The following is a 24,556-nucleotide window of genomic DNA, read 5'->3' on the forward strand; positions in this document are numbered from 1 at the left end:
CATTCCCTATAGTCTGTTACCTTTGTACATTACACAGACTGGCACATTCCCTATAGTCTGTTACCTTTGTACATTATACTGACTGGCACATTCCCTATAGTCTGTTACCTTTGTACATTATACTGACTGGCACATTCCCTATAGTCTGTTACCTTTGTACATTATACTGACTGGCACATTCCCTATAGTCTGTTACCTTTGTACATTATACTGACTGGCACATTCCCTATAGTCTGTTACCTTTGTACATTATACTGACTGGCACATTCCCTATAGTCTGTTACCTTTGTACATTATACTGACTGGCACATTCCCTATAGTCTGTTACCTTTGTACATTATACTGACTGGCACATTCCCTATAGTCTGTTACCTTTGTATATTACACAGACTGGTACATTCCCTATAGTCTGTTACCTTTGTACATTACACAGACTGGCACATTCCCTATAGTCTGTTACCTTTGTATATTACACAGACTGGCACATTCCCTATAGTCTGTTACCTTTGTACATTATACTGACTGGCACATTCCCTATAGTCTGTTACCTTTGTATATTACATAGACTGGTACATTCCCTATAGTCTGTTACCTTTGTATATTACATAGACTGGTACATTCCCTATAGTCTGTTACCTTTGTATATTACACAGACTGGCACATTCCCTATAGTCTGTTACCTTTGTATATTACACAGACTGGCACATTCCCTATAGTCTGTTACCTTTGTACATTATACTGACTGGCACATTCCCTATAGTCTGTTACCTTTGTATATTACATAGACTGGTACATTCCCTATAGTCTGTTACCTTTGTATATTACATAGACTGGCACATTCCCTATAGTCTGTTACCTTTGTACATTACACAGACTGGCACATTCCCTATAGTCTGTTACCTTTGTACATTACACAGACTGGCACATTCCCTATAGTCTGTTACCTTTGTACATTACACTGACTGGCACATTCCCTATAGTCTGTTACCTTTGTACATTACACAGACTGGCACATTCCCTATAGTCTGTTACCTTTGTACATTATACTGACTGGCACATTCCCTATAGTCTGTTACCTTTGTACATTATACTGACTGGCACATTCCCTATAGTCTGTTACCTTTGTACATTACACAGACTGGCACATTCCCTATAGTCTGTTACCTTTGTACATTATACTGACTGGCACATTCCCTATAGTCTGTTACCTTTGTACATTACACAGACTGGCACATTCCCTATAGTCTGTTACCTTTGTACATTACACAGACTGGCACATTCCCTATAGTCTGTTACCTTTGTACATTACACAGACTGGCACATTCCCTATAGTCTGTTACCTTTGTACATTATACTGACTGGCACATTCCCTATAGTCTGTTACCTTTGTACATTATACTGACTGGCACATTCCCTATAGTCTGTTACCTTTGTACATTACACAGACTGGCACATTCCCTATAGTCTGTTACCTTTGTACATTATACTGACTGGCACATTCCCTATAGTCTGTTACCTTTGTACATTATACTGACTGGCACATTCCCTATAGTCTGTTACCTTTGTACATTACACAGACTGGCACATTCCCTATAGTCTGTTACCTTTGTACATTATACTGACTGGCACATTCCCTATAGCCTGTTACCTTTGTACATTATACTGACTGGCACATTCCCTATAGCCTGTTACCTTTGTACATTATACTGACTGGCACATTCCCTATAGTCTGTTACCTTTGTACATTATACTGACTGGCACATTCCCTATAGTCTGTTACCTTTGTACATTATACTGACTGGCACATTCCCTATAGCCTGTTACCTTTGTACATTATACTGACTGGCACATTCCCTATAGTCTGTTACCTTTGTACATTATACTGACTGGCACATTCCCTATAGTCTGTTACCTTTGTACATTATACTGACTGGCACATTCCCTATAGTCTGTTACCTTTGTACATTATACTGACTGGCACATTCCCTATAGCCTGTTACCTTTGTACATTATACTGACTGGCACATTCCCTATAGTCTGTTACCTTTGTACATTATACTGACTGGCACATTCCCTATAGTCTGTTACCTTTGTACATTATACTGACTGGCACATTCCCTATAGTCTGTTACCTTTGTACATTATACTGACTGGCACATTCCCTATAGTCTGTTACCTTTGTACATTATACTGACTGGCACATTCCCTATAGTCTGTTACCTTTGTACATTATACTGACTGGCACATTCCCTATAGTCTGTTACCTTTGTACATTACACAGACTGGCACATTCCCTATAGTCTGTTACCTTTGTACATTACACAGACTGGCACATTCCCTATAGTCTGTTACCTTTGTACATTATACTGACTGGCACATTCCCTATAGTCTGTTACCTTTGTACATTATACTGACTGGCACATTCCCTATAGTCTGTTACCTTTGTACATTATACTGACTGGCACATTCCCTATAGTCTGTTACCTTTGTACATTATACTGACTGGCACATTCCCTATAGTCTGTTACCTTTGTACATTACACAGACTGGCACATTCCCTATAGTCTGTTACCTTTGTACATTACACAGACTGGCACATTCCCTATAGCCTGTTACCTTTGTACATTATACTGACTGGCACATTCCCTATAGTCTGTTACCTTTGTACATTATACTGACTGGCACATTCCCTATAGTCTGTTACCTTTGTACATTATACTGACTGGCACATTCCCTATAGTCTGTTACCTTTGTACATTATACTGACTGGCACATTCCCTATAGCCTGTTACCTTTGTACATTATACTGACTGGCACATTCCCTATAGTCTGTTACCTTTGTACATTACACAGACTGGCACATTCCCTATAGCCTGTTACCTTTGTACATTATACTGACTGGCACATTCCCTATAGTCTGTTACCTTTGTACATTATACTGACTGGCACATTCCCTATAGTCTGTTACCTTTGTACATTATACTGACTGGCACATTCCTATAGTCTGTTACCTTTGTACATTATACTGACTGGCACATTCCCTATAGTCTGTTACCTTTGTACATTATACTGACTGGCACATTCCCTATAGTCTGTTACCTTTGTACATTATACTGACTGGCACATTCCCTATAGTCTGTTACCTTTGTACATTATACTGACTGGCACATTCCCTATAGTCTGTTACCTTTGTACATTACACAGACTGGCACATTCCCTATAGTCTGTTACCTTTGTACATTACACAGACTGGCACATTCCCTATAGTCTGTTACCTTTGTACATTATACTGACTGGCACATTCCCTATAGTCTGTTACCTTTGTACATTATACTGACTGGCACATTCCCTATAGTCTGTTACCTTTGTACATTACACAGACTGGCACATTCCCTATAGTCTGTTACCTTTGTACATTATACTGACTGGCACATTCCCTATAGCCTGTTACCTTTGTACATTATACTGACTGGCACATTCCCTATAGTCTGTTACCTTTGTACATTATACTGACTGGCACATTCCCTATAGTCTGTTACCTTTGTACATTACACAGACTGGCACATTCCCTATAGTCTGTTACCTTTGTACATTACACAGACTGGCACATTCCCTATAGCCTGTTACCTTTGTACATTATACTGACTGGCACATTCCCTATAGTCTGTTACCTTTGTACATTATACTGACTGGCACATTCCCTATAGTCTGTTACCTTTGTACATTATACTGACTGGCACATTCCCTATAGTATGTTACCTTTGTACATTATACTGACTGGCACATTCCCTATAGCCTGTTACCTTTGTACATTATACTGACTGGCACATTCCCTATAGTCTGTTACCTTTGTACATTACACAGACTGGCACATTCCCTATAGCCTGTTACCTTTGTACATTATACTGACTGGCACATTCCCTATAGTCTGTTACCTTTGTACATTATACTGACTGGCACATTCCCTATAGTCTGTTACCTTTGTACATTATACTGACTGGCACATTCCCTATAGTCTGTTACCTTTGTACATTACACAGACTGGCACATTCCCTATAGTCTGTTACCTTTGTACATTATACTGACTGGCACATTCCCTATAGTCTGTTACCTTTGTACATTACACAGACTGGCACATTCCCTATAGTCTGTTACCTTTGTACATTACACAGACTGATACATGCCCTGTAGTTTGATACCTTTGTACATCAGCACAGGCTACTACATATATTGCAAACTACTTTAGTACATTAGCACAGACTGGTGCATTTTCCATAGTGTTCCACCTGTGTGGTACATTGTGCCAGTATGGTAGGAGGTTGGACACACTCTGCCTTCCTGTACTTACCTGTGCCTTTCCATCATCCAGGTCCTTGTAGAAGCACAGCTGCTGTCCTTTCAGTACAAAGTATCTCTGCTGCCAGTTTTTGACAAAGGACTTTTGCTGTTTTTTCAACCAACCACTCTTGACCGGCTTTTCCAAGGAGTTCTGGTGATGGAGGCGAGCAGATGATGCCGAATGGTCACTGGACATCACGCTGACCGACCGCACTGCAAGTTTAGCAAATAGGGAAAAATGATCCACGGGAGAAGAACATTCGTAGGGTGGGGGGAAACACAATAAAGCTTGTACTTAAATAAGCCAAATTGGGGTTGAAGGGAGAGCGTGCAGTTCAGTTAGGCAAGGAAAGGAGACTGAGGGGCAAAGACAGAGAAAACAGCTGGCGTTAGGTTCCGAATCTTTAAGGAAGTGGCCAAAAGCAGGTTTCAAAATAGACTTCCTCTGGTGCGTAGGAGTGATTTAGAGAGAGCAACAGGGCAGAGCCAAATAACATCAATATTAGCTTTATTTTTATTGGTAAACGATCACTCATTTTTTATTGGTTGCAATGTTTGCTCCCCTAATAAATACCTTGTAAAACTATACAGCCCTGTGTATCCAAGTAGCACTGCCTCAACATATTCACTAATGCAGGCAAATTATTTCAAGTGGTTTTTTTTGGTTCTTGAAAACTATAAAACATATTGGACATATATAAAAAGTTATCCAGAGTATTTTGGGGGTACCAGATAGGAACTACAGCACTTACATGGTAGAGCCCTGTAATGCAGCTGGCTTTGGTAAGGAAAGAGTAAGATATTCAGTAGTGCAGCCCATTAACACAACGTGGATGTGCAGGTAGCTCAGTAGTGCAGCCCATTAACACAACGTGGATGTGCAGGTAGCTCAGTAGTGCAGCCCATTAACACAACGTGGATGTGCAGGTAGCTCAGTAGTGCAGCCCATTAACACAACGTGGATGTGCAGGTAGCTCAGTAGTGCAGCCCATTAACACAACGTGGATGTGCAGGTAGCTCAGTAGTGCAGCCCATTAACACAACGTGGATGTGCAGGTAGCTCAGTAGTGCAGCCCATTAACACAATGTGGATGTGCAGGTAGCTCAGTAGTGCAGCCCATTAACACAACGTGGATGTGCAGGTAGCTCAGTAGTGCAGATTATAGTGGCAACGGTGGGGGATGTCCCTTTGCCAGTACAGAACAGCACAACAAGATGGCAACAAACTGTGGGCAAACCTGTGGCCCTTCCTCCATGGTGCACAGTGCAACTCTCAGCTGAGGAATGGTGTGGGCAGTTATATGTTATATGAATAACTGGGCCCTATAATGTAACTGTTGCCCAGAGCCCCTCCTCCAGTTGCAGTCACAGTTAACTGCTTGCTGAAACTGCTTGTCACTATGCAACTTCCTATTTATACAGTGTCAGGCGTATGCACAGTTGCACCACTGCTATTCCATAACCAACTAAAGATTTTATTTCACTACAAGCACAATCAGCTGCATGTTTGTACAGCAAACACAGCTTTCAGAGATCTTTAAACATATAACCATGTATAAAGCAGTTCACCTTTACATTAAATCACTATGTTAAAAAATGTGACTATTTTAGACATTATTTTTTTTGTTCTTTATTATTTATTTTGTATAATATTTGAATAATTAAGGTTTCTGCCAGCCTAAACTGCAGCCGTTTTCAAAAACAGTTGGGACACTGTGCAAATAAAAAGGAGATTGGGGTGATTTGCAAACAATTTAAACCTTATATTTAATGGCTCAGTAGTACAAATAAAGATGCCATCTTTTTTGTAATTAAATACTGGCCTTCAGGTGGGGGCAGGGTGGTAGGGGGAATGGGTGGAGTAGGTGCGGAAATAGGCAAAGTGGTAGGGGGAATGGGTGGGGAAATAGGCAAAGTGGTAGGGGGGATGGGTGGAGTAGGTGGGGAAATAGGCAAAGTGGTAGGGGGAACGGGTGGAGTAGGTAAGGAAATGGGCAGAATGGTGGGGGGAATGGGTGGAGTGGGTGGGGAAATGGGCAAAGTGGTAGGGGGAATGGGTGGAGTGGGCTGGGAAATGGGCAAAGTGATAGGGGGAATGGGTGGGGAAATAGGCAAAGTGGTAGGGGGATGGGTGGAGTAGGTGGGGAAATAGGCAAAGTGGTAGGGGGAATGGGTGGGGAAATAGGCAAAGTGGTAGGGGGAATGGGTGGGGAAATAGGCAAAGTGGTAGGGGGAATGGGTGGGGAAATAGGCAAAGTGGTAGGGGGAATGGGTGGGGAAATAGGCAAAGTGGTAGGGGGAATGGGTGGAGTGGGCTGGGAAATGGGCAAAGTGATAGGGGGAATGGGTGGAGTGGGCTGGGAAATGGGCAAAGTGATAGGGGGAATGGGTGGAGTGGGCTGGGAAATGGGCAGAATGGTGGGGGGAATGGGTGAAGTAAGCGGGGAAATGGGCAGAATGGTGGGGGGAATGGGTGAAGTGAGCGGGGAAATGGGCAAAGTGGTAGGGGGAATGGGTGGAGTTGGCGGGGAAATGGGCAGAATGGTGGGGGGAATGGGTGAAGTAAGCGGGGAAATGGGCAAAGTGGTAGGGGGAATGGGTGGAGTGGGCGGGGAAATTGGCAGAATGGTGGGGGGAATGGGTGAAGTGAGCGGGAAAATGGCCAAAGTGGTAGGGGGAATTGGTGGAGTGGGCAGGGAAATGGGCAGAATGATGGGGGGAATGGGTGAAGTGGGCAGGGTATAGGCAGCACAATCCTTATAATGGGGAATCCAGTAGCAGAGAGGGTCAGGGAAGGAAAAGCATTATAGGGTATTAAAAATGTATAATTCCAGCCCTGGAGATTTACCAGCGGGGCCAGTCAGATACCAGCAGGGTGGCAACTCTAAGTACAAAGACAACATATCAGATGTTGAAACTAAGAAATGTTATTGTCTACTGAACAATATCTGCTCCTTTTGAATCTAATACCAGCTACAGGTTTCAAAAAAGTTGGGAAGGTGCAACAAAGAAAAGTCATGTAATGCTAAAGAGAGCGGATGCTGGAGAGGCGGGTCTCTCACAAGTAAAGATGGGAAGGGGTACCCCACTGTGAAGTACTGGGCGGGGGGCAAATATTGCAACACTTTAGAAATAATGTCATTCAATGTAAAATTGCAAAAAACTTGGGGATTTCATCATCTACAGAACATAATATCATTAAAAGGGTCAGAGAATCCAGAGAAACCGCCCCCGTGGGTTGGCCCTAGCTGACTCCCCTTCCCCATCATTTTATAAAAACCACTTAAAAACATGAAGCATAATATATCCATTATCCAACATCCAAAAAGCATGTAAAGGGCATGTAAGTATTAAGACCCTTTGGTTGAACACATTTTGGCTGTAACGCCACGTCTGCTCAGCTTTGGCACATGTGTAATTACTGTAGCTCTTAGGGCTGTGGCACACGGGGAGACTAGTCACCCGCGGCAAAACTCCCTGTTCGCGGGCGACTAATCTCCCCGAGTTGCCATCACCTGCCATCCCACCAGTGAAAATGTAAGTCGGCGGTGGGATGGCACACGCGGCGGTGCGATTTCGGCAAATTGCCGAAGTTGCCACGCGAGGACAAGGAAAGTCTATTAAAAATTATAACTTGTTGGACTGGCATACCCCCAGTCAGCCAGCACCGCAGAACCTCATAAATGTGCCAGAGCATAACTGTTCAAAAGCCAAACTTTAAAAAAAAATCACTTGCAAAATAAAAAAAAAATCCCATAATCCTTCACTTCTCCATTAAGACTATACGGCAGCCTTTATTACTCCTTCAGTATTATTGTGCCTGTGAATTAAATGCAGATATCATTTTGATGCTGAGCAATGATGCAAGTGTCCAGAGTAAATTTATATCAATTCCGAATGCCTTTTTGGGGGTTCAAATCCCCCTTTTTTACAATATGCAAAAACTATGTTAGCACATGCCTATTCATGAACTGATTTTGAACATGGGTGTATATTGTCATTTTTATCATCATGTATAACATACAAAATTACAAACAAAAATAACCAACAAGCAGTACGATAGAGGAATAGGGCCCTGCCCAAAGGAGTTTATATTGCCTCTAATCTGAATATGAAGGTGGCATGAAGGATAAGATGGAACTCTGCATAAGCTTTGCTTGGTCTGCCCACCATTTAGTGGAAGTGGGGGAGGTGTCATTTTTTTTCTTAGAAGCCTTGTGATCAGTGGCTGATACCAGAAGAGATAATTGTGGTTTTGCTACAAGGCTTCAGATCTATTTGTGTGATGTTAAACCAAAATGTTAAACTTTTTCTCCCATACGGAGCAATGGAGACCTCTCCCCCACTGCTCCATATGCCAGTGTAAAGCCCTGCGCATGCGCGATTACAAGTTTGCGCATGTGCGGGGGGCGACGGAGAGGGGGCGGCCTCAGGGCGCCCCAGATTACAAATCCGGCGCTGTATATATATATATATATATATATATATGTAAATACACACCTGTATTTATATATTGAACAAAACTGAACTTGCACAATGTATGGATTAGTTCATCAAACCACTCAGAAGAATCAAGCCAAATCCCAATAGTGTTACAGTATGCAATGGCCTGTTTATTCTTCATCAAGATATTTCATCCCAAATTAAAGAAAGGAAACAGCACAAATTAGAAATGCTGGGGATCCCATGTGAAGAGAATAAATGAAGACCAACTGAAAAGTTGCTAAGCCATTCTATAACTCAGTGCTGTCCAACCCCCCTCTGTGTGGCCCCCACCTGTCTGGCTGCTTTGATGGCTTACCTTTGTGTAAGCTTTACCTAACTGGCACACTGCATGGTTCACCTCAGATTCAGGCTGTAATTCCCCTGTATTGTTTAAACATGTAATCCCCTGTACTGTTCACACCTTTTAATCCCTGCATTGTTCACACCTCACAGTAAAATCCTCTTCACACCTCAGAGAAGTGCCTCTTCTTACCTCAGACTGTAGGAGCATTGTGTCACTGTATGTACAGTGTGTGGCACACACAGGCAGCATAGGGTAGGCAGAGAATGGTACACACAGGCAGCATAATAGATAGGCAGAGTACAAATTGTGTGTGTATTCTGTCTGCCCTGTGCTGCCTCTGTGTGCCATACTCTGCCTGCCCTACCCTGTGCGTGTGTACCATACTCTGCCTGCCCTACCCTGCCTGTGTGTACCATACTCTGCCTGCCCTATGCTGCCTGTGGGAGGTGGACCTGGCAGGGGTTTGTTCTGGGAGTTTGTTAGCAGTTGGAACTAGCCAATTAAATGGTCCCTAAGGTGTGTAATAATATGCTGGGGGTTGCTGTGCTATCCACAGGGGAGGAGGAGGCATATGGATTTAAGGGTGTGTCTTAATATGACATAATATAATTCTTTTACATATGAATGATGGTTGCTATCCCCACAGTGAACACCGAACATTTGGGTATTTGCTGCGCTACCACCATTAATGTGGGCATGGTCTTGTAATAACATGGGTGTGGTTTAAAGTTGGTGTGGTTTTAAAAGGGAGAGTGGTCAAAACTGGCTTCCATTAGCGGCCCTCCACTATGTATGCTTGAGAAATTCTGGCCCTCGGCACCACAGAAGTTGGACAGCACTGCTATAACTTAATAGAAGCTAACATAAAAGTAAACTACCCCTTTAAGTTAAGTAAAAGGAAGGTAAGTGGCTGATTTCATATTTTAGCACCACCTTTGATGGGAAGAATAGTGATATATTTATAGCCTGGAGTGAAAAGAGCCTATGTTGGACCAAGGGAATTAGCGTTAGGGCTAGTATATCAGCAGATCATGGCTCCAACAAAAAGTGATGGTGAGGTTTGTAAATAACAGTAGGAATCCAAGTGTGTACTTCAAGGGAAGACAGTGTGACAATTAAGGATTGCCCCAGTAAGGCTATGCAGTGCCCAAGTGAGCCAAAGCACTGAGATCTGCAACGCTGATGTGTATGTAAACTCTACTAGGGCCAGCAGGGTGGCTCAGCAGGCAGCACTTTGGCCTTGTGGTACAAGGGTCCTGATTTCAGTTCTGGCTTGGCCATTGTCTGCAAGGAGTTTGTACATTCTCCCCAGGAGTTGCTCTGGGTACTATAATCTCCTTAGACACTACATGCAGGCAGCACAACTGAGGCAGGGACTGATGTATAACAAAACGGGGAGAAAACCCTACAGGAAACCTGACTAATAAGCAGTATCATTATGTTTCATGAGTTTTCTGTGGGGCTCAAGAAATTTTATTTTTGTCACAATTAGGAAGGGGGCCTGTAAGCAAGTTTATCAATATTTGTGCTAGTCCGTGTATATAATAATATAATAATGTGGGGCAGGACGGAAACCCTTTTCAAAAGAGGAGCCAGTAAAACATGATGGATAATAACATGCTGAGACCAGGCCCAGACTGGCAATCTGTGTGTTCTGGCAAATGCCAGAGGGGCTGCTGTAAGGTGCCATAGACAGTCACTATTCATTGGGCTGGTGGGGGGCTGGTAGGACCTCTGTGTACTTAAATTGCCAGTTCCAGTTTTGAATCCCAGTCTGGACCTATCTAAAAACTCTTTTTCTGAGATATACCAATAAGCAATTGGATGAATATAAAAGCATCAGGTCCCTGGGTTGTGTGAGAAACAAGGTCTCTGTGCGGTTATCATCATCTCAACTGTAACAGCTCTGCCCAAACTGTAACAGGAAACTGCTTTGCACAGAGATAATTCTGCATGTTAAGTAAAGAAAATCACTGGAGAGAACAATGACTCCTGGAAAAAGTATAAAATTGGGGCTTCTGCATTCTGCCCTTGCTTTTGTGTGGTCAGTTCCAACCTATAACCTAGTATTTCCAGTACAGGTATAGGACCCCTTATCCAGAATGCTCAGGACCAAGGGTATTCCGGATAAGGGGTCTTTCCATAATTTGGATCTCCATACCATAAGTCTACTAAAAAATCAATAAAACATTAATTAAACCCAATAGGATTGTTTTGCCTCCAATAAGAATTATTTATATCTTAGTTGGGATCAATTACAAGGTACTGTTTTATTACAGAGAAAAAGGAAATAAGTTTTACAATTCTAAACTATTTGATTAAAATGGCGTCTATGGGAGACAGGCTTTCCGTAATTCGGAGCTTTCTGGATAACAGGTTTCCGGAGAAGGGATCCTATACCTGTATACTGTAAAACCATTTGTGCCCAGGGCAAATACTCTGCTAAACTTGGAGCCAAGCTTAGTTCTAGTGATATTCCAGAGCATTAGAGAGAGTCTCTGTCTTTAATGAAATGATCAGTAATTAATACCTATCCTGAAAACTAACCAGTGTTGTCATTATTGGCAGCTAAGGACTTGTTTTTTGCGCAGATAGGACTGAAACATTAACTGCTATCTGGTTGCAAGGGTCAGCATAATATAGGAGTAGGAGATATTATGAATAGAAATTTAAGTAACAAAAATGAGAGCATTCTTGGACAGTTTAATATCTGTATGCATAGTATTGCAACACATAGAGACCCCGAAACTAAATATTTACTGGCAAAAACAATAAACCAACGAGTAAAATCACTTAATCGAATAAAACCAATCAAAGCAATAAAAAAACACAAATCATAATTCCATTATCCCTACACTATTATCTGCCTCTATAATCCATTGCAAAAGAACAGCAACATCTGCATGCACCATCAGTTCTTATTGTAATATGACAATATTTTTAGCATAACGAGTGAGCTGTAAAATTGAATCTTTGCTAGTAGGGACTTTCTACTGGGAAACAACAAAATTGTTTTCTTGTCTTAAAATAAAAAAAAAGAAGAAGGAGAAAACAAGTGTTTTGCAGATCAGATAAAAATGCGGAACTAAATGTATAGCTGCTCCATGGTGTTAACCCTTTGCCAGTTGGGCACATATCTCCGGCATGCTGGTGGGCAAAGGCACAGGCTGCAGGAAATATACAAGCACCAGGTTAAAAAACATGGTGAAATGCACCTGAAATTGCACTTTGCGCTTGGGGTCATAAATGACCCTACTGGTGCCAAATAATGTATATATATACTGTATATGACCTGCTCTGTTTTTGTTATTACATGTATTTTTTTTTTATTTAGTCCCAATTCTTTTCATTGAAAGAGAAAGAAAAGATTTTTAGACATTGATATATCTTTCAAAGCCTACTGCCCACCACTAGGAGGCGCCTCCTGCAGAAAACAAAGACACAATTGTTCATGCAAACGGGGAGAGCAACCTGAGAGGAACACAGTGATCCCTAACCAATGACTTATAAGTAACATGTTGCTCTCCACCCCCTTTGATGTTGCTCCCAGTGGCCTCAAAGTAGGTGCCCATTTTTACATTTCTGGCTTGGAGACAAGTTTTGGAAGCACAAAGACATAGTTTTACTTCAAGCAGAGCCTCCTGCAGGCCAGCAGTCCATACTGGAACTACCAAATAGACAATTACAGCCCTTATTAAGGGCTGTTTATGTACCTTGCTCCCTGCCCTCCTTAGGCAATTTTAATGTTTTGATGTGTAATTAAGTTATTTAATCATCGTCCAGTGTGAAACCTTTTACAAACAAAAGTCACTACCTGCCTAATTTAGTTTTGTGTTATGATTTTAAACAGTCAATTTAGATTGTATGCTCTATGGCAGTGCTGTCCAACTTCTGTGGTACAGAAGTTCCCTACCCTACCTGTGTGTGTCATACTCTGCCTGAACTATGCTGCCTGTGTGTGCCATACTCTGCCTGTCCTACCCTGCCTGTGTGTGCCATACTCTGCCTGCCCTATGATGCCTGTGTGTGCCATACTCTGCCTGTCCTACCTGCCTGTGTGTATGGCACACACAGGCAGGATAGGGCAGGCAGAGTATGGCACACACAGGCAGCATACAGTGACACAATGCTGGCACTGCTCCTAAAGTCTGCACAATAACTATATATTAAAAAAAACTTTTTAATTGCAGTACCACCTCAGTGTATGTTCTTTTTATAGTGTGCAGGGATTATTTGTGGGTTTCTACTGCTCCTCCAGTCTGAGGTGTGAAAGGGTAAACAATGTGGGGTTTACAGGCTGAGCCTGAGGTGTGAACAATGCAGGGGGTGAACAATGCAGGGATTAAAAAGGTGTGAACAACACAGGGGATTATATTTTTAAACAATACAGGGGGTTTACAGCCTGAATCTGAGCTATGAACAATGCAGGGGGGCAGTTAATCTCAGTACTGATACCATTTGAAGTTTACACAAAGGTAAGCCATCGAAGCAGCCAGACAGGTGGGGGGCCACACAGAGGGGGGGTCGCGAGCCACATGCCAGTTGGACAGTTGCTCTATGAAGCAGGGACCAGCTACTCTGTCTCTAATCACATGGCACTTAATGTCTGCATATTTATACTTATTTGTTCGTTATTTTACTTGTTCTAATTTCCCCCCCCCCAGGTGACTAAGGATGCGTTCTTATAAAAAGTATTAAAGAAAAGAAAATCGTAGCTACTCCTCTATCATTTAAAGTAAATATAAACAAGCTAGCCATCGCCATCTGCTGCCCAGTTCTTCCAACCATAATATAGTCAGGAGAAACATCAGAAGAACAAGAGACTGTTTCTTATATCTTTCCTGAGCAGAGCAACAACAAAACAGTTTATTTGGTCTTCTTCTGACATTTTATCCCAACTGTATCACAGGTGGAAAAATGTCATTACACATATTAATATAAATCTTCCCTAATATCTAGGAATCTCCAAAAAAAATAATAATAAAATGCAAAAGTGCTTATATGAGCGCTCCAATTTGACATTATTTTTTTTTTCAATATTTACATTTACTTTAAAAGGATTCTATCATAGGAAACATATTTTTAACAAAATTTATCAGTTAATAGAACAGAATCCTGCAGTAAAATCAATTTTTCAAAAGCGCAAATTTTGAAATTTGACAAGGGCTAGACATATTCTTAGTTTCCCATGTGCCCTCAGCCATGTGACCTGTGCTCTGATAAACTTCAGTCACACTACACTGCTGCGCTGCGAGTTGGAGTGATGTCACCACCAGCCCCCTCCCTATCCCCCTCAGCAGCCAATCAGCTCATGCTCAATGCTATCCTAGTGGTAGATATGAGAATAGCACTCACTAGAAAAACAATAGTTTATCTGAAGCAGCTTATCTATTGTGTAGTGTTGGCTCCTTCTGAAAGCTCACACTTAGCTCAGATGGCACCTACACACACTGGTAGAGTGAATTATTTGCAACGTAAACGGTGTTATTCAGTAATAACAACTATACCATAAAAATGGTATCAGAATCCCTTAACATACGATAAGAGGCAATGATTTCTGACATCCAGACCCCATTACCCTTTTAAAAAGTAGGTTTCCTAAAGGCTGGAAAAGATTTCAAATTGTAGAGATCAAAACAAATTCAGAAAGCATTTCCTTTCTAAATGTGCTTCCGTGCCCCACCTAGTGGCAGACATGAAAAAAGCACCCAAGAATGAGAAAACAATAGTTTATCTAAAAACAGTGCTAATGAGTAGCGTTGGCTCCTTCTCAAAAATAAAATTTGAAATGGTAGAGCGAATTATTTGCTATGTAAATTGTATAACGTATTAATAAAAAGTATCCCATGAAAATCATGACAGTATCCCTTAAAATACAACGAGAGGCAATGATTTCTGACACCAAGGCCCCCTTACCATTTTAAAAAGCAGGTTTCCAATAGGCAGGAAACATTTCAGATTGTAGAGGTCAAAACAACTTCAGAAATCATTTGCATTTCTAAATGTGCTTCTATTCCCCACCCATTGGTGACATGAGAATAGCACCCAAAAAAAATTTTGATCGGGTGCCATAGAAGGGGCCTGACCAACATCTGCCGTCAGGGCTGAATCGGCAGAAGGAGGTAGAAATCCTATTGTTTCTATCTCCTTATCTGCTGTTTCAGCCCTGACTGTGTGTGGCGGATCTGACGATGTTAGATCACCACGTGTATGGCCAGCTTTACACTATATCTGGCTAATTGACTGACTGGACAAAGGATACTATGCAAGTGGCCATAAATGTCACTTCTTTCTCTTGTGTCAGATCCTACAGTCAAAAGCAGCCAAACTGCCCTCCAGATCTGGTCACTTCTCAAAATGCTTTATTCCATAAATGTTACTACATTTTGGATATGCACTGCATTACATTGTTTAATATAACTATTCACTGGCAATATATTATGTATAAGTAGTTGGCACATGTATAGTTAATAGGCATGGGGGAGATTGTTGTTAATAATTGGCACATGGTATAAATGGTATGTTTCACTTTGTATTAGTTAACCTTAAAGGAACAGTAACACCAAAAAATTCAAGTGTATGAAAGAAATTCCAATATAATGTACTGCTGCTCTGCACTGGTGTGTTTGCCTCAGAAACACTACTATGGTTTATATAAAGAATGCAGCTGTGTAGCCATGGGGGCAGCCATTCAAAGGAGAAAAGGCACAGGCACTTAGCAGATAACAGATAAAACACTATTGTATTCTACAGAGCTTATCAGTTATCTGCTATGTAACCTGTGCCTTTTTTTCCAGCTTGAATGGCTGCCCCCGGGGCTACACAGCAGCTTATTATATATAAACTATAGTAGAGTTACTGTAGCAAACACACAACTTTTACCAGTGCAGGGCAACAGTACATTATATTTCATTAACTTTAAAACTCTTTAATTTTTTGGTGTTACTGTTCCTTTAAAAAAAGCCCCAAGCAGGAGATAAAAATGTTGGTGAATAGTGATGAGCAAATTTTTTCAGAAGGCATGGATTCACAGCGAACTTCCACATTTCGACATTGATGAATTGTTTCGCAAAACGTGCACGAAAATTCACCGCAGTAAAATTCGTCACGAGTCAAAAAAAGTCGGTGTGCGTCAAATGGGGCACAAACTAGGCACGGTCGCATCAAAATGGGCACAGTCATGCAAAAAAAGACACGTGTGACAAAAATAAGACACAGACGACAAAAAAAAAAGACGTGCGTCAAGAATGTTTCGCAGATTTTTTGCTGTTTCGCAAATTTCCTGACGTTTCGCAAATTTTTCAGAGAAGCGAAATGGGACAGATTCGCTCATCACTATTGGTGAAATTTATAGAATAAAGCATTTTGAGAAACAAGGATATTTGGAGTTTGGACCACTTTCATTGGTTCTGGGCATTCATTTTTAAGGGAGTGCAGCTTTCACATTATTTTTCTATATATATATATATATATATATATATACAGGAATTTTGCTCATAATGTTAACATCGTGATGATGATGATGAGTGCCACTTTAAGAAATGAAAAAGACTCCGGATGTTGTATCATGCTGTGTAATATCAGGAAACAAGGGTTTTTGTTAAACTAGGGCAAGTAGCTTAAAAATGGTGACTGATTCTCCCTGACTGATTCTCGTCATATTTCCTATTTTGGAATTGGTATTTGAATTCTAATTTAATTTATTTTTTTAGCCCGATGATGTAAATCAGCCGCCCTGTGAATTCAGGAACCCAAGAAACAATGAAAAGAGGAAGAGTGCAGGGTGCAAAAAGCCTTCTTCTTCTCTGAGCAGTCACAGTTGGATGTGATAAACTTGCACATGGTTAGAATTGTTATTGCCATGCAGTGCTGGCGGTGTGCAAAACAAATGTTCTACCTAGAAAGAGGCAGTTGATAATGAAGATAGTTTTCAGCATGATGCAGGCAGTTTGCAGTTGGTCTTTACTGTTTGTTCTTTTGGGATAACAAGACATTCGGTTTGGCAGAACTGTAGTGTGGAGCATCATTCTTGGGCAAAATGAGTCTTTCATTTCTATTCTTACTATTCCTGTTCTGCCCTCATAAAGTAAACTATCTGGTTGCTAGGGGCTACATACTCTAGCAACCAGGAAGCAATTTTGAAATTCAAATGTAAAATGAAAAGTAGAAAAGAAAAACGAGCAATACAAAAACACTGCAAACATGAAATCTGTTTGTTTCGTTGAAGGGGTCAGTGACAACCAGTTAGAATTCTCAGTTGCGGGCTGAAATTAGGCAAAATAGGAAGGCTAATAAATAAAAATCCATAGAAAATAAATATTGAATACCAACTGAAAACATGCATAGAATGGGTCCTAGTATATATAAATACAGTAGTTAATGTGAAAGTAAACTTCCCCTATAATGTATAATCTGCTGTGATAGGATCATTTTGGAATTTGAATTGATCTAAGTTGATCAAACAACAGAGGCTCAATTGAAGAATTTGTTCCCACTGAATTCAAATTGTGTCCAGGTTTAAATACATTCTCATCTGTGTAGGGCAGAGTTAAGGTGGCCATACACGAGCAGATCCGCTCGCTTGGCGATGTCGCCAAGCGAGCGGATCTTCCCCCGATATCCCCACCTACGGGTGGGCGATATCGGGGACCATTTAGGTAAAAAAAATAATAATCCGATCGTTTGGCCCTGGGGCCAGACGATCGGATTATGTGGGCGGCAATGGGGAAGTCGGATCGGGGACCGCATCAACGAGCCGATGCGGTCCCCGATCCGACCAGATTTTCTAACCTGGCTGATCGAGATCTGGCCAATTTCAGGCCAGATATCGGTCGGCCAAGCCGATCTGCTCTCCCCATACACGGGCCGATTAGCTGCCGAATCGGTCCAAGGGACCGATATCGGCAGCTATAGTCGGCCCGTGTATGGCCACCTTTACCCCAACTGTTGGCTTGACTCCTCCTAGGGGGCTATAGCAGTTGTAGGGGGCCAGCCCGATTGGCCAGTTGGGGGTAAGATTTGTGTGTAACTGATATAACATGAAAAGAAGGAATTTAATTCAGTTTCATATATATATATATATAGAGAGAGAGAGAGAGAGAGAGAGAAGAGAGAGGAGAGAGAGAGAGAGAGAGAGAGAGAGAGAGAGAGAGAGAGAGAGAGAGAGAGAGTATAATCTGGGTTGTGACATTTATAACGGACAATCCCTCCTGTGCATTCATTTAGCAAGCGGTTATAAAGCAATCTCAGTTGAGTAATTGCCACTAATGAAAACACTCCCAGCTACTGCTGAAACTGATATAAGCAAGTTAGGGATGCAGAAACCTACACACAGTGAGCACTAAGGTTGCATGGATTTCCCATATTACCACAAATGTTTTTACAGATTAAAGTTAAGACTTTTTTTTAAGACTCTTGTTTTTTAAGCAGATCAGAGTGTTGTAGCTTTAATAAAGCTCATTATAGAAAAGGTAAGCCCTTAAGATGAATGAATATAAAATCTTATTTTTGCACTTTTGCAATTTATATAAGTTTGTTTGTTTTTTGAAGATTCAATGATACGCAGAAAAATGTATAAGGCTAATATACTGAATTCTATAAGAACAGCGCCACCTGCTGGTAAGATTTTTATCTGTGAACCTGTTGGGAAGTGTTCTAGTGTTGCTCTCTTTAAAGGCATGAAAAACCTCAGAAAAGTTTTCTCAAGTCTTTCCTATAGTGAGCAACACCAGACCATCAGCCGATCTCTTTCTTCTGACGTTTTCTCGACTGAATCCCAGATAGAAAACTGACCAGCAGGTGGCGTTCTTACAAAACTTATTACATTAGCAGTACTTATTCTAATATCTTGGAACTTATAAGGGCTCCGGCACACTGGGAGATTAGTCGCCCACGACAATTCTCCTTGTTCACGGGCGACTAATCTCCCTGAAAGGCCATACCACCGGCAAAAATGTAAATTGCCGGTGGGATGGCATACGCGGCGGCGCGATTTCAGTGAAATCGCAGAAGTTGGTGATCAACCAATGACTCCTCCCCCGCGACGCAACGTATGTACACATTAACGGCACACTTCCGCTTCCCCTAGCTTTGTCGCGGTCCACCAGAAATCCACGGGGGATCGACTGGTGGACCGCCATCGATGTCTTGGCCACCCCTGCCCTATATAGTGGTTTAAATGCCCTATGCTTGTACTTAAATACGAAATACGAGACTAACATTTACAGTTGGAATTAAATACACAATTCATAAAGGACTGCAATAACACACAACAATATTATGGTTGATAAACCTATTTAATCTACTGTGCAGGTACCTGGAGACCCCCACAGTGGGAATCAGATATAATAAAGTAGGAACCCATAGGGTTAACATGCCCCTATGGCTTTAAATCCTACAACTTCCTAGTTTATGCTGTTACTGGGTGAGGACCCATGTATCAAGTTATAGTTTTACATATGTGCCTTATTGGTTTACAGGTTGACACCACATATAGTGTTTAGCAAAGGAGTGGCTGCCTCTGTATGTCTCAGGTGGAAGGTCAACTGAGCCTGGGATCAACAGGGCCCCAGTAAAGCCAAAGCCTACCCTAGAGAATCTATCTACACTTTAGGGAAGTCGGGGGCAGGGACCCCGTGAATGTGGACCAGATAGACAGTAAGACTCCATAGAGCACTTTCTAGGAAAGTGACACAGATAGAAAAGGAAGCAAGAGCAGTTTCTGGCTCCAACCAGGGGGTTAGCTGGAAGTACCCTTCTTGACAGGCACTGTTGCCTTAACATAGGGACACAGCTAAGACATGGGAATCAGGCTAGTGAAAACCCCTGATCCATAATCTGGCTGTTGGGATCCTAATACAGCTAAAGTATACATCCTGAGGACTTAGGTACCTATCCAGACTGCCCTCCATAGTAGTGCCGAGCTGGTCAGGTGCCTTTAACCTGCCTAGACTCGAAAGAGGTGGGATAAACCAGTGGGCATCCTCTCTTTTTGTCCTCATAGTGTGCTACTGCTATTTCTGCATTTTGTGAGTATGATTAACCCTGTGAGGCAATTGTCTGAGACAATAAACCAAGTTATAATTTGTTCATCTGCAAGAACCTTCTGGCGTCCATTATCTGCTATTTTACTCTGCATACAGCATCAGTGAGTTGTAGTTGCACTACACTCCAGGATATTTCCCCTTAGGGGGAGAGTCCTATGTACCCCATGCTCTAAACCCATTCTAGCTGGCACTGCCTGTTTTTACAACCAAATAGGGGTTACAATAACTAAACATCAAAAAACACCATCCCTCATATAAACCCACAGACCTTGAATGCTTGGGTTTCAGAATGTAACAAACAAACAAACAAAAGTCAGTAATAAGTGGTGTATAACAGACCCACCCAATCTCCTACTAAGTAATATATCTTCACGCCTGTGGTGAAAGCAGCCTACTCTACAGTACGCCTTCCTTCCTGAGTATTACTCTGCTGTCATGAGAATATCTTTTATTCAAAGAAATCTACAGTTTCCTCTTCCTTATACAAGAGTATTAAATGTCAAATGTCTTTGGAGACAAGCAGTAAATTAAAGGCACTGCATTGATTGCCAAAAAAATTCCAAAGTATTAGCAGTATCATCCAGCAACCAATCAATAGGGCACTTTTGTCCACTTTTCTCCATGTTTTTTAGCAGAGGCTAGATATGTCTTGCGATATCTATGAGATGTCTGGGTGATTATGGGATTATCTGATTATCATAATCTGATGCTTTCCTTATATCAGTCATTCCCAAATTGTGGCCCTTCAAAAGCAAGTTCTGTAGTTAGGGCACTCCTGCCTGTAGGTCAAGTAAGGTGAGATTTAAGGTGGTTCTTCTAGATAAAAGCCCTGCCTATGGTCCTTAAAGGTGAGATATGGGTTGAACACGTAATGCCTTGCCTGGGTCGTTGGAACTATGACTGAATGGCTGGTGTGGCTATGCTTTCCTATATCTGTAGGAGCTTTGATCAACCATTCGACCTGACATTAAGGCTTAAACCAAACAAGCCAAAAAATCACTCACTTGTACCTTTCATCAGATGTCTTATACTTGCCAATAATTTATAGTAATCTCCAGGGAGGCTTTATGCTGAAGGGATGTCCATCTGCCATACATTACATGCTAAATGAGGCAGGAAAGATACAACACACCAACATATAAGGAGTATCACATATAAGCTGCGTGTTATTCAGGGACAGGAAACTAGACAGGCCCGGACTGGGATTCAAAGTAGGCCCTGGTATTTCAAGTACCCAGAGACCCAAACAGCCCCCCACAGGCCCAATAAATAGTGACTGTGGCATCTTACAGCAGCCCCTCTGGCATTTCCCAGAATCCCCAGATTGCCAGTCTGGGCCTGGAACTAGAGGGTAGACAGACCTGGTGGGATCAAGAGGTCCTTGCCTTGGATGTAATTACCTCTAGGCCCAACCCTATTGCTATTTGCTTTAGCCATGATTCTGTTCAAAGGTATCATATGTCAATAAAGGTAAAACACACCCTTAAATGCACTAGGATATATAGTAGGAGTAATGCAATATGTTTCTTTTGTGTGTATTTCTCATGTGGTGTAACACCCCACAGCAATTCATGGAATTCCTTTCATAGGCTGGCAACAATGGAATTGTGAATTTTACAGAGCCTGATTTTAGCTGTCTTACTAAAACACACAGAGGCATTAGAAACATGAGTAAATTGTGCTGTTTTCTGAATCCTGTGACTCACTGTGCAGCAGGAAGCTCAGTCTGACCTGTATATTATACAATCACATCCTGTGCTGACTGAGGTTTATATATATATATATATATATATATATTTATAAATATATATGGGCATGTAAGTTGTCAGCAATGTCAGCAAAGTCAGCAATGAGCTTCACTAACATTTTTATACTGCCCATCAATACTAGAAAAAGTACACGGTACTCAAAAATGTCACTACAATCACAGCCTGATTGTAAAATACATGAAAATAGGGGCATAAAGGAACAAAGAGGTGCAATGTGGGCAAAAAAACATCAGCCATGAGGGCTTTATGCATCTGGATGTGCATGAAACAGCCCTCCAGCTGTTGTACAACTACAACTTCCCACCAGAGTCCCCCCAAGGCAACTGCACTCTACCTCCAACCATGTCTGGGTAACCCGAAGAAACGCAGCTGTATGGTATAATAATAAGCGACTGTTCTATCCGGATAACAGTAGTGGCTATAATGATGGGAGCAATAGGCACAGGGATGACAAACATTTATATGAACAGTGATGCTTAAATCTCAGACAGCCAGGAGCCCTAGAGTTGGAGGGCAGTAGAACAGATGGCCTTGTTTTTTGTAATTTATGGGGATCACATTATTATTATTACTCATGCATTATATATAGAGGCAACATATACTGATGTGCTGTACAATAGATGGGTGCATACAAAGAACATAAAGATTACGTACAAATATTAATCGACATAGAAAGAAAGTGGGTAAAGCTTACATTCTAAAGCTCCATATGCTGCCTCCACTTGATAAAGCTATGCTGAATTATTATACAGGTATGAGATCTGTTATCCAGAACATTTGGGACCTGGGGTTTTTCAGATAAGGGATCTTTTCGTAGTTTAGATCACCATACCTTAAGGCTGCTAAATTATTTAAACATTAAATAAACCCAATAAGATTGTTTTGGCTCCAATATGGATTTGTGCTCATGATTTGTGATCATGTATAAGCTACTGGTTTATTATTACAGAGAAAACATCTTAAAAAATAGACTTATTTGCTTATAATGGAGTCTATGAGATATGGCCCTCCCATAATTCAGAGCTTTCTGGATGATAGGTTTCTGGAAAAGGGATTGCATACCTTATTAGTATTTAATTTCTAGCTCTTCCCTGTGATGCTGCAAATACTCTCTCTGCCCAGGGATATACATATGCACAAAAGCTGCACAAAGTGAAAGAAGCACATAGAACAGTAACCGGTACCTATTTTGCCCAAATCAGGTTTCATGTTGAAGTCCCAGTTTCGGGGAAGTCTCAGTGACATTTTTGGAGAGGAGCAAAACTGGACCACCAATGATGTAGGCAGAATCTACTTGTCTTGCCGCTCAGGTCCTTGTCCCATTCAGCATGTTGCACTATGGAACCCCCAGGCTTCCTCTTTCAGATTTTAAGCCCTGTAGGTTAAAGCTGGTGAGACCTGGGCAGCTTTCTGCAGCTCTGTCAGTGGTCTGGGCATGTGCTTGTCCAGATGTTTTAGCCAGTGTGGCTACGGAGCCAGGCTCCCAGCCGTGTCCAGTAGAATCCTCTGTAGGCTGTGCTGGGGGCAGGCACACAGAAACCTGATGCTCCAGTCTGACAGCTACATTACACCCTTAGGAGGAAGTTGTGGGTATTTCATCAACATGCTGTTTAAAAAGGAGGCACTACTTGTATATTGTACAAAGGGGGAGCTCCAGGGCCTAGTTATTGGCATTTAGCAGTCAGATTCTCGTAGCTACTGCCAAGCCCAATGTGAATGAGGCACATGAGACCAGTGCTATGGTATAATGAGCCCATTCTGTACAATACCCAAGTCGCCAACATTTTTAGACTTAAAAAAAGCATTCATGTACTACAATTTATATTGTATTTATCTCTACTTGAGCTATGGCCCAAAATTTTGTGCTCTCATAAAAACGTGTCTATCCAAATGAACTAAAGAGCCAGTTTATTGGACTTAAATTTATATAGTGCTACTAGCATACACAGTGCTGTACAATTTTACAGTGCAGAAAATTACACCGGTGGGGGGCAATAGTGATGTGTAGGTCAACAAAAAGTTAACCTGCGACTAAAGGTCCCCGAGGTCTCCAAGCGAGCGGATCTTCACCCGATATCCCCACCTACGGGTGGGCGAAATCGGGGAACATGTGGGCTAATTCGATTATGGTGGCAATGGGGCAATCAGTTCGGGGACTGCATCAACAAGCCGATGCGGTCCCCGATCTGACTGAATCTTTTAACCTGCCCGATAAATAACTGGCTAATTTCAGGCGGGTATGGCCATCGTTTCTGCCCCTACACTGTGTATGGGGACCTTAACCCCAAACTGTTCACTCCCAACCTGGCCAGCTAACTTTATTATTAGGCCCACGACCTGCCTATCTCTGATGTCACCGAAGAGGTGGGGTGAAACATACCCAAGTCTAGAAATACCAACTGCCAGAGGAGGAACCAAGGCATGATAAGGTAGCAGGCAAGGTGGGCAGAAGGGTCCCATGGGCTTTAGGCAAGCCTGCACATCAGGCCATGAGGGCCCTGAATGTAGTACCGTTCTATACCCCTCTGATGGCAGGACATCCGTGTTCCATATTTAAAAAAATTGTAGTTCATGACTGACCAAACGTTATACTAAATAAGTATGAATATACAAAG

The 24,556-nt window shown here is 41.8% G+C and overlaps 1 protein-coding gene across 2 annotated transcripts in view; it reads right to left on the bottom strand.

Moving 5' to 3' along the window:
• Positions 1–23,510, bottom strand: part of arhgap25 (Rho GTPase activating protein 25) — a 45,483-nt gene extending 21,973 nt beyond the window's left edge. Inside the window, exons 1-2 of one of the 2 annotated variants that reach the window (NM_001006709.1) lie at positions 23,126–23,510; positions 4,349–4,551 (exon numbers count right to left, since the gene is read on the bottom strand). In NM_001006709.1, the coding sequence (NP_001006710.1) occupies positions 4,349–4,551; positions 23,126–23,186 (264 nt within the window). In that variant the 5' untranslated portion in view covers positions 23,187–23,510. The remainder of the gene's footprint in view (positions 1–4,348; positions 4,552–23,125) is intronic. The other variant, XM_031897824.1, reaches the window with a different exon arrangement.
• Between the last annotated feature and the right edge of the window lie 1,046 nt (positions 23,511–24,556).

The sequence above is a fragment of the Xenopus tropicalis genome, chromosome 3, assembly GCF_000004195.4.
Source record: "Xenopus tropicalis strain Nigerian chromosome 3, UCB_Xtro_10.0, whole genome shotgun sequence".
Lineage (NCBI taxonomy): Eukaryota > Metazoa > Chordata > Amphibia > Anura > Pipidae > Xenopus > Xenopus tropicalis.